The sequence below is a fragment of the Mya arenaria genome, chromosome 13 (assembly GCF_026914265.1).
Source record: "Mya arenaria isolate MELC-2E11 chromosome 13, ASM2691426v1".
NCBI classification, from domain to species: Eukaryota; Metazoa; Mollusca; class Bivalvia; order Myida; family Myidae; genus Mya; species Mya arenaria.
In genome coordinates this window covers 37,769,554-37,781,869 of record NC_069134.1, presented here as the reverse complement: position 1 = coordinate 37,781,869, position 12,316 = coordinate 37,769,554, and the positions used below count along the sequence as shown (strand labels likewise).

The following is a 12,316-nucleotide window of genomic DNA, read 5'->3' as shown; positions in this document are numbered from 1 at the left end:
GTATGTAAGCTTATTTATACTCGTACTTGGGCCTTGCCCATTCGGCGAGTGCTCCGTTAAGATTGTTACCATAGTAGTCATTTTAGGCTTTTGGAGCATAGTGCACAGACATAATGTTACCCTGGTTAGAGGTACCCTGGTTCTTTAACATGCACATGTGGTTAGCACTGTCACATGGGACCCCGTTTAACGTCCCTCCTGGAAGAAGATTAGTACTTTTTAGTGGTGCGGCGGGGAATCGAACCTGCGACACCTGGATTGATAGTCAAGTGTGTTACCACCAGACCATGGTTCCACCACTTTCAGCTTAAATTATTGCAAGTAATAAATATACTTTGCCCAATTTTGAAGCATTGAAAGTGTTCAAGAAAAGCATTAAAAAGCGGGTGATATTAATGAGTATGTTAACGTGAATTAGTGGTATGTAGCCTTTCCTATTAGTCGCTGGCTTTGTAAATCACACGTATCTGAAAAATATCAAGGGACGATAATTTTCGGTCGATACTATTGGTCGCCAGCTTGTGCTTATTATAAGGTTTGATTTATTCGGAAGTATAAAGGATTGTGAGCGACTACTTCGTAAAATTAGATAAAACAGGAAGTAAAGTTTATATATAAAACACACAATGTAGCCTAGAATGGAGAGAAATCGAAATCATTCCATAAGAATGCAAAGTCTGATGTTGACGGTCATAGTATTATGGCTTGTGAAAGCTGCACATGGTAAGGATCCGTACACTAAGTGTTTTAACAATGGAAATGAATGTTGGGTAACGGACACCGGATATAGCGCAAAAAGTGATAAGTAAACAGACAAATATGCAGTTGTTTTTCTTTACAAGAGGTAAGATCTTGCTGTGTTAACGCTTATCTATCGCATCCACAAATGAAACAAGTACTTTAACTATTAGCTGAATGCTAAATTTGGCTTATGGTGTACTTTATAATGCTTACGATTTAGCAGACCATGAAAAAGGTTTCTTCAAATCTGAGATGATCACCTCAAACCCAAAAAAATCGACAAGTTTTGTTATTTTTAGGAAATATATTGAAGAAATAAAATAATCTAAATCGAATGATTTTACCAGCTTAATCTAAACTATTTTTATTGTACGAATTGACAGTTACTATTTAACTGTTAAAGATATGCCCTTAAAAATGTTCACAGTAAAGTTGAGAAATGTGTAATGGGGATAGCATGTAAAATGTGACCCTCGATATGGATAACATCGAACTTGCGTAGAGATAAAAATTTGTAATCATTATCACAGTCTCGTTATTCTAAATACATCGTTATTATCCTCAGTCCACTTAATAGCTATCCCCTGTGCAGTTATTTATTTGCTTAATCTATCCCCAGTACACTGCCAGGGCATCAAAGAGTATGAATATATCCGTAACAACAAAACATATCGTATTCAGATATCTTACACAAAACTAGATGATGTAATTACAATGAAATCACTCGAATCAGTCTTTATTCTTATTTTCTATTTGTTGTTTAATGTTTGAAATCGTACCACATTATTGAACATTTGTGAGCGATCATGAAACTTTCGGCGAGAATTGTGCTATAATACAAAAGAGGAGACACATTTCCATTATAGTCGTATAATGCACAGGATCAAATTATTCGAAAATCTTCGATTTTAATATATATTACCGTAAAATAAAAAAATAAATAAAAAAAATACCATGTGTCAAAATCAAACGCTTATCGATTTATCACTTTTTGAGCTATATCCGGTGTCTGTTCCCATACAGTGGTCCATAAAAAAGGGCTGCTTCAGAGTCTTTGACGATTTTTGATTTGGTGAAAATGCACCAGTTAATTGTAACCACGCCCCCCCCCCTCCCCCAAACGTCCGGGTAAAAGCAGGGTCTCTGACTTTCGGTCCAGTCAAGCCTGGGTAAAATCCCTGCCTTGCGGGGACGAACTGCTGGTAAAATCTCTGCCAAATACCGTGCACCCCAGGGACCTTAGGTAAGACCCATTTACCGCTATTTTTGGCGGGAAGACAAAACCACCGCACTCAGCCGGCATTGCAGAGCCACCTGAAAGGTAAAACATGGCCCATTTCCCCGGCTATCCCCGGTATACCCACGGACCTGGGGGGGGGGGGGGGGCGTGGTTACAATTGACTGGTGCGTTAATTAAACTAGTTATCTTTTTCTTTGAAGACTAGTAACGTACGAACATCCTATTCCTATTACATGTATGGAAAGTAGTGTGAAAGTCAAGTAGCTTACCCAGAGATGTTTTTGCAATTTTTCGGGCAAAAATAAATACAATATTCTAACACTAACAAATATATTTCCCTTGGAGGGTAATGGTGAAAATCAAACTGATTATGATAAAACTATGTATGTTGGTCATTCATTGTAACTTGTTATAAATTAAGTGTGGGAACAAAAATAATATATTTATATAGTATAAACCTGCCATAAAACATTTGCAACAAATGCAGACTTTGCACAGCCAGGCGAACAGAGATGAATAGCAAGTCATTCAAGTATGTTATATGTGGGAAAACCCTCAAAAGATCCAACCTTAAAGAACATCTTAAGACTCGTGTTTGAGGGTTTGAAATCAAATGCAGTTTAAAGATTAGATATATAGTCATAGCCTAGTTCAAGTCTTTCAAGCACTTGATGGAAAAACTTCACATGTGAATCGTCTGAAGTGATTTCCTGCGGCGGTATTCATTAAACTTTTATGTCATTTCCTTACTTTAGGCACTTTGCTAATTTCAGTATCTCTTTAGTCATATGATATAATAAGAAAAGAATTTCCAAAACACATTATTTTTATTGACCTAATTGAAAAAAAATGCTTAAATGTTCAAAACACTTATATATTTCTTTTAAATTGACAAGAAAATTTTAAAAAATTGACTTAAGTTAGGAAATGACTAAAGAAGTGTTATGAATACCGCCCGGACTTTATAATGCTGCAATATACATGTAGTGCCGTTCCTGTTTAGGTCATAGAATCTAAATTTATGATGTTTTTGCCAGGTATAGTAGCATAATGTTTTTTTTTACCAAACATAATTGTGCAATTCTCAAATTAGGATGTAACACAATGTCAACATCTTATTAAATTCTGCAATAAGTATATGAAGCAAGGAGCCGATCATACTTTAACAATGAGTTCATTCAAATAACTTTCCATTTAAATACATGTGCAGGAATCAGCAAAAACATAGGTTTGTACAAGTTAAAAACAGCAACTGCCCTGATGTCTTGTGCATTAGTCGGCTCCAGCGCAACCAGATATGCCCCCTAAAGTCCAGTTCTTTTTTTACCATAATGGCACATCCCTACGATCTACACGTTACGTATGATCATCTTCTTCATAGTTTACCTGATGCAACAGGGTGGAATAGTGCAATTTGTGAGAGATGATTAAATTTCAAGATTCAATACATTTTTGGAATATTTGTTTTTTGTCTTCTCTTCATTTTGCTAAATGATCTCACATATTTAACCCTTTCTTTTTCATTTTTCACTTTCTCACTTACTTAATTTTTTCAATTTCAGCTTTTTTTTCGACCTTTCGTTTTCCTTTTGCACACGTCTTTCAATTCTATGTTGTTGACTTTTCTGCTTCTGTTAGTTTGTGCTTTTGTTTTTCCTTCTCTTCGAGTTCCTGCTGTACTTCAGATCTTATAAGTATCTTTGATCGTCCAAGTCTGTTGCTTGTCATCGATTTTTGTGTTGGCGTAGGTACAATTAGCACAATAACGATACCTTGTGGAATCAAGCCTGCCGAACAGTGGATGATCACGGCCGGCGACGCTGGTGATGGTGTTGGCGACGGATTGAAAACAGACATTGATGGTCGATGTAAAGCCGCCGTTAGTTGCAAGCTGACAAGGGACGCTTATCTTGGTTGCATTGGTTGATGCACCGTCTTTAATTAATTGCACTGGGCGTTATAGTACTGCATTTTGCAGGAAAGTTCTTTCAAACCACTTGAAGTACAGATTTTGGTCCGTAAAACTGTTGTCAGAGCATGCGTATGTAGCATTAACCGGTCTCTGGCAACTTATATGCATGTAAAGGCGTAAACATGGCATAATGCATGCACATGGCATATGCCCTAGAACACCATAATATGGGCTTACTTGTCACCCAAGCACATTTCAACAACAGAAACCACTAGTTCAACTTATGAGTGTTTCTATCTGTGTGTTTTTAAAATCAATTTATGACATATTTTAAAAGAAAATAACAAATCTACCTTTTAAAAAATGGAAGGTTTCACTGTGGAAAATGGTTGAATATACGGGAAGAAAAGGTCCCGTACATCTTGAATATACGGTATGTTCGGACCAGTACACCCAACGTGTATGGACCCGGTACACCCAACGTGTACGGACCCCGTGCACAAATACGTATACGGAACACCACGTGTACCGACTTCCGTGCATCCATCCCCGTACCCGAGGATATACGGAGTTATCAATTATATATATGAAAAATGTGCCATTTTAGCTCGACTATTTGAAGAATAAGGAGAGCTATACTACTCACCAAAGCGTCGGCGTTGGCGTCATACCTTGGTTAAGGTTTTGCATGTAAGCACCTTTAGGTCATTATCTCAGCAAATACATCATATATTGCATTGAAACTTTAGATGTGTATTCCCAACTTTCACATACTTAATTAATCAAGTTAGATAACACATATTTTGAATATAATGCAGTTATGGGCCTTTATTATTTGACCTAGAAATTCTGGTTAAGGTTTTGGATGTAAGCAAACATAGGTTAATATCTCAGCAACTACTTGGTGTATTGCATTGAGACTTGATACAATGGTACTCAACCATCCAACCTACTTGAAAAACCAAGTAAGATTACTGTGTTTTGCAAATGATGGCCCTTAATTATTCGACTTAGAAAGATTAAGGTTTTGCATGTAACCACACTTAAGTCAATATCTCAGCAGATACATCATGTATTGCATCGCAACTTGCATTGCATTGAAATATTTAAACAGTCAAGTATGCTTACTCTATCTTGCCAATACAAATTTTGCCGCTTTATTATTTGACTTATAATACTCGATAAGGTTTTGCATTCAATCTTATTTTACAGTGATCTATGCATGTTTCACTTTGCAATTCCTATCTTAAAAGCGGCGGAATAGTCGAGCGCAGTGTCTCTGTGACAGCTCAAGTTTATTTTTGTTTACGTATCTTTGAAGAAATACAAATTTTATCCATAGCATCTTTTGGCAAAAATGTATATATGGATGTACGGAATCTGTAAACTCGCATGTTCGGGATGGACCCTGTACACGCAACGTGTACGGCATGGATGTACTAACCTTTACGTATACGCCACGTTTACGGATGAATGTACGTACCATATCGGGGATGGACATAGGTAGGGTTTGACCGCGTTAGTCACGGATGGTAAGAAATAACAAATACACGCGTTTTATGCGATGGCAATGTGTACATCGTATGTGCGTCCGTTCGTCAGTGCGTTTGTGCGTCAGTCTGTCTGTAAACTATTGCTTGTGAACATTATACAGTCTTCAGTTTTGATTGTATCTCAATCAAACTTGTACTGTATGTAGATATCTATCAGAGCTCAGTTCCTTTTGAAAACCAGCTAGACCCGACCTTGCATGACTAGATTATGGCCTTTGAAAGTATTTTTTTTTTAAAATGCTATTTTGAGCCAAGTCTATAGCCAAGTCTAGGATTAAAGAGCCACAACCTTGTGCTGTTGGTTTTATGCTGTACTCTCTCTTGTTCTTGTTGAAATTGATCAAAATTACAGTTTAAAGGGATTGGTTGCTTTTAGCTCTATTGGCCAAAGACCAAAAGTGTCTGTCATTCGTGCATCCATCTAAACACAATTGCTTGTGAATGTTTGTTCAAATTATGCTCCTGCGGTCATAACTGTCCACGCCCTGTGGTTCACAGGTTTGATCAACTTAAATTTGGAAATGTTTGAAAATCTTTTTGTCTGAAATCGCTAGGCAGACCCTTGCTATTTTAAATAGGCGTAATTTAGTGGTTTGCTACCATGATTGTTCAAATTATGCCCCTGGGGTCAAAACTGGCCCTGCCCCGGGGGTAACAAGTGTCCTAGAGACTTATACAAAAAAAAACTTTCAAAATCTTCCTGTTTCAAACCACAAGGCTCATACCTTTAATATTTGTTGTGGAGCATCATATGATGACCCTCTATTAAAACAGTTGAAATTATGCCCTTGGGTCCAAAGTTGTCCCCAACCCTTCTGACCTACTTTATATTTTTAAAGCTACAGCAATGAAATGTGGACCATGTGTACAGTTTTGCCAACGAGCATCAATGTTGTCTCTGAATGACCTTGACTGTGACCTTTTGACCTTATTTCTTATTTTTTAAGCTACAGCAATGAAATTTGGACCATGTGTACAGTTTTGCAAACGAGCATCAATGTTGTCCTCGAATGACCTTGACTGTGACCTTTTGACCTTCTCTCTTATTTTTTAAACCTACAGCAATGAAATTTGGACCATGTGTACAGTTTTGCAATTGAGCATCAATGTTGTCCTCGGATGACCTTGACTGTGACCTTTTGACCTATTTTCTTATTGTTGAAGCAACAGCAATGAAATTTGGACCATGTTCTGTTTTGTAAAAAAATATTTATTTTGTACTTTGATGACGTTGTTTGTGACCTCTTGACCTACTTATTTATTTTTGAAGCTACAGCAATAAGATGTGGACCATGTGTACAGTTTTGCAAACCAGTATCGAGGTTGTCCTTGGATAACCTTAAGTGTGACCATTTGACCTACTTTCTTAATTTTGAAGCTACAGCAGTGAAATTTGACCATGAGTACAGTTTTGAAAACAAATGTTAATGTTGAACGCGCAACGTTTTTAGCTAACCGAAACACAAAATGTGAACTATATGTTTGTTGCCTATTACCCATACATGCTTTGGATTTTAACTGACCACAAGAGCCATGCCAGTAGAGCATAGACCCTCATGGCCTCTTGTTTTTATAAGACATTCTTTAAAGACATAAGAAAAAAACTATAAATTATATAAACTCATAAGATTAAAAAAAGCATGTTTGAGTAATCAATGTTAATTATGCCCCCTTCAAAGAAGAGGTGTATATTGTTTTGCACATGTCGGTCGGTCGGTAGGTCGGTAGGTCGGTTGGTTGGTCATTCGGTTCGTCGGTAGACCATAGCTTGTCCGAGTGATATCTCAAAAGTGCCTATACGTATGGTCATCAAATTTGACATGAAGGTTGTGCCTGACCAGTAGATGACCCCTATTGATTTTAGGGGTCATTGAGTCAAAAGTCAAGGTCACAGTGACCTTGAATTGTAAAAGGTTGTCCGAGTGATAACTCACACTTGACTTTGGGGTTGGGCCTGACCTGAAGATGACCCCTTTTAATTTAAGGGGTCTTCAGGTCAAAGGTCAAAGTCACAGTTACCTTGAACGCAAAAACCTTGTATATGTGATATCTTGACAATTCCTGTACCCATGGTCCTCAAACTTGACATTTGGGTTGGGAGTGACCAGTTGATGACCCGTATGGATTTTGAGGTCAATGGTCTTTGTCATAACTCATATTCATCATTAAAATTTTGTCATACTTATACTTACTTGCTGCTAAGAGGATACATTTTTATCTGCAAATAACAGTCACCATCTGAAAATGATTTAAAGCTGTTCATACCATCCTAAGACTTGTAATGGTCATAATCTTAAAACTGCCTCAAATGCATCCAATGTCAATGACAAATCACATGTCATTTCGGTCCATGCATATTTCATTTAATTGTCCAAATAATCCTTACGACATGGCGCTCAGGGGGGGGGGGGGGGGGGGGGTGCATAATGTTTGACAAACATCTCTTGTTTTCATTCTAGATCTGCCTAACGATAATTCTTTCATTGTGGCCATTGCATACATGTCATACATAATGTTGTATTATTAAAATTACACTGTCTTGTCAAACAACAACTTATACAGACTACCAACAACATACCAAACATCAAGAAACCATTACACAACTGAGTTCAATTATGCGATTTCTAGGCTTCATGCATTATGTCAAATTGCGCCCGGACATCAGGTCCTGAAAAATAGAAATTGTACAAACACAACAATTTTATGGCTTAGAGACATGCAGATCTGATATAAAACAGCAATATGGCCAATTCATCGCAAGGCTCCTTCTCCATGAAACTGGAAAGCCCCGTGAAAGAAAAAAAAAACATTAGAAAATGTGACACGACCTATATATATATATCTAAGTCTAGGCTTTTTAATGATGCACTCTCAAAGCACTAGAAACTGTAATCTTTGGTAGTCTTTTAGCAATTAAGATCCGTATCACAGTAGAACGGATCAGTTGATATCATTATAGTGGGTTATCTTAATGACTGAAATGAAGGCATTGATGGCAAATTTAGCTGATTCTAAGACAAAACTTAAATACAAAAGTAAGTAAAAATTGTCAATCTTAGAAAGCTTTAAAGATAGTGCATCTTTATTGCAACTCCCTAATACCAATGGTTTTATGGCTAAACGCGTTACTATGATACTAACACTTTTATAAGGAAACAAAATATTTCGGCAGTTTTCAAAATAGTTGAGATCTGTTATACAGTGTGTGTATACCACGTGATAAATTGCGTCATAAATGCTACGTAGGGGGGGGGGCAATATTTTGATTTAAAAAATACTTTAAACAAAGATAACTTCACTATTTCTTCACCATTTTAAATGAAACAAAGCGCGGTCTACGCCGCTTACGGAGCCCCACCTTCGGTCTATTACCAGAATTTGATTGCGAGTTTAGTTTCTTAAAACACTTCGACAAACCTTTTCACTATACGGCCGTCTGACGGAGCACTGTCAAAACATCATGTTGGAAACAGGTTTGTCGAAGTGTTTGATGAAACCAATGACCTAATCAAATTTCGGAAATGAAACAAATGCGGGGCTCTTTAAGCGGCATAGACTGTCCTTTGTTTTATTTAAAATGGTGTTGTAAATGAAAAGTTATCTTTGATTTAAGTCCTCATATTAAGCAAAGTTTTGCCTTCCGACGTAGCATATATGGCGTAATTTATCACGTGGTATACAAACACTGTTTTATTGTGAATGATCTTATATGACTGAAATGAAGGCATTGATGGAAAATTTAGTTGATAACACAAAAAATAAAAAAATGTCAAAATTGTCAATGTTTGAAAGTGCATCTTTAAAGGGCAACTTTATTTCAACTTCCTCAGATGGGTTAGGCTCAACCGCTTTCAATGAGAAGGAAGTTCATAATAGGAATAAAATTAAGAAGAAAGTAGGCTAACAATTAGAGCCGTTTTAAATAAACTAATGTAAAAACCAAATCTGGCTTCTTAAATTTTATTTTTATTTTTATGCCCCCGAAGATGGGCATATTAAAATCGCACCGTCCGTCCGTCTGTCCGTCCGTCCTTCCGTCCGTGCGTCCGGCTTAATAACTCATGTCCGGGCTGTAACTTTCTCTTGTATGGACATATTTTAAAATAACTTGCCACATGTGTTCGACATACCAAGACGACGTGTCGCGTGCAAGACCTGTGTCCCTACCTCTAAGGTCAAGGTCACACTTGGGTGTTGATTCACAATGGAATGCTGCATATAAGGACATAGAGTATAGGTTGTCGTGTCCGGGCTGTAACTTTCTCTTGTATGGACATATTTTAAAATAACTTGCCACATGTGTTCGACATACCAAGACGACGTGTCCGGTGCAAGACCCGTGTCCCTACCTCTAAGGTCAAGGTCACACTTAGTGTTTATTCTCAATGGAGTGCTGCATATAAGGACATAGAGTATAGGTTGTCGTGTCCGGGCTGTAACTTTCTCTTGTATGGACATATTTTAAAATAACTTGCCACATGTGTTCGACATACCAAGACGACGTGTCCGGTGCAAGACCCGTGTCCCTACCTCAAAGGTCAAGGTCACACTTCGTGTTTATTCACAATGGAATGCTGCATACAAGTACATAGAGTATAGGTTGTCGTGTCCGGGCTGTAACTTTCTCTTGTATGGACATATTTTAAAACAACTTGCCACATGTGTTCGACATACCAAAACGACGTGTCGCGTGCAAGACCCGTGTTCCTACCTCTAAGGTCAAGATCACACTTAGTGTTTATTCACAATGGAATGCTGCATACAAGGACATAGAGAATAGGTCGTCGTGTCCGAGCTGTAACTTTCTCTTGTATGGACATATTTTAAAACAACTTGCCACATGTGTTCGACATACCAAAACGACGTGTCGCGTGCAAGACCCGTGTCCCTACCTCTAAGGTCAAGGTCACACTTGGGTGTTTATTCACAATGAAATGCTGCATATAAGGACATAGAGTATAGGTTGTCGTGTCCGGGCTGTAACTTTCTCTTGTATGGACATATTTTAAAATAACTTGCCACATGTGTTCGACATACCAAGACGACGTGTCGCGTGCAAGACCCGTGTCCCTACCTCTAAGGTCAAGGTCACACTAAGGTGTTAATTCACAATGAAATGCTGCATATAAGGACATAGAGTATAGGTTGTCGTGTACGGGCTGTAACTTTCCCTTGTATGGACATATTTTAAAATAACTTGCAACATGAGTTCGACATATCAAGACGACGTGTCGCGTGCAAGACCCGTGTCCCTACTTCTAAGGTCAAGGTCACACTTAGTGTTATTCACAATGGAATGCTGCATACATAAGGACATAGAGTATAGGTTGTCGTGTCCGGGATGTTTCTTTCTCTTGTATGAACAGATTTTAAAATGACTTGCCACATGTACTCGACATACCAAGACGACGTGTCGCGTGTAAGGTCAAGGTCACACTTAGTAATTATTCACATGGAATGCTGCATATAAGGACATAGAGTATAGGTTGTCGTGTCCGGGCTGTAACTTTCTCTTGTATGGACATATTTTTAAAATGACTTGCCACATGTATTCGACATACCAAGACGACGTGTCGCGTGCAAGACCCGTTTCCCTATCTATAAGGTCAAGGTCACACTTAGTGTTTATTCACAATGGAATGCTGCATATAAGGACATAGAGTATAGGTTGTCGTGTCCGGGCTGTAACTTTCTCTTGTATGGACGGATTTTAAAATAACATGCCACATGTGTTCGACATACCAAGACGACGTGTCGCGTGCAAGACCCATGTCCCTACATCTAAGGTGAAAGATACACTAAGGTGTTTATTTACAACGAAATGCTCAATTTAAGGACATAAGAGTGTAGTTTGTCATGTATTGGTGGTATATTTTAATGTTCAGTGGCAATTAAAATATTAAAATTAAAATAACTTGCCATATGTATTTGACACGTAAAGGCAATATCACAGTTGCAAGACCAACTCTGTATTGTTGTCAAGCATACAGGATTTACAATCCCATAGTTAAGTTTTTTTGGCCCCTTAAGGCGACATGTCAGTGTTTGATCTTTAACTTTTCATGTACTGGCTTTGTTCATAGGTCAATGTCACATTCGGGGGCATTCGTCACATACTGTGATAGCTCTTGTTATACAGTATTTTTACCACGAAAATAAACAATATGTTTCAAATCAGAACTTAATGCAATTTGAATAACGTGCGATTAGAGAACTTGAAATTAATTAATATTTTTGTTGTTTTTAATAAGTAATCGGTCTCTTTTCTTTGAACACAGATGACGCCGTCTAAATCTTAAATTTATTTATTTATTTATTTATTTATTTATTTATTTATTTATTTATTTATTTATTTATTTATTTATTTATTTATTTATTTATTTACACTGGCCATGTGGTTTATGCTAACAAATGATCTCCACGCGACATGGCCATAAAATTACCCGAGAAAAAGACAGTGCTGACTATAAATATACAAAGTGCCGCTTTTCATTAAAAAACAACATTTATTAATTATGCACCCCATTTCTTCGGTAACCTATAAATTGAAACAGTCGTCTGTGGACTTATCTGAAAAATGTATTAGTTAATAGTTAATTCCCACGATTTACTTAAAGTGATATAGTCGTATGTGTTTATACATAAGCCCAAACATTTAGGAGTGAACCCCTTCACTCATACCGAATATGTCGCATGGGTATATTCATCATATACGGGGAAACTAAACATTCATGAACAATAAGCGCATACGGGAAACACAACATGTCTATGTTTCCATATTGTACGGGTAATGCTAGTTGAATATTTCCGTACATCCATTACAATCGGGATCTGTATATATCAGTTTAGTCATCATGTACGGGAAACTAA

The 12,316-nt window shown here is 37.4% G+C and overlaps 1 protein-coding gene across 1 annotated transcript in view; it reads left to right on the top strand.

Annotated features, from left to right (window-relative positions):
• Positions 1-519: 519 nt before the first annotated feature.
• LOC128212806 (multiple epidermal growth factor-like domains protein 6) overlaps positions 520-12,316 on the top strand; it is a 28,381-nt gene continuing 16,584 nt past the window's right edge. Inside the window, exon 1 of the mRNA XM_052918127.1 lies at positions 520-723. Within this exon, the coding sequence (XP_052774087.1) occupies positions 639-723 (85 nt within the window). The 5' untranslated portion in view covers positions 520-638. The remainder of the gene's footprint in view (positions 724-12,316) is intronic.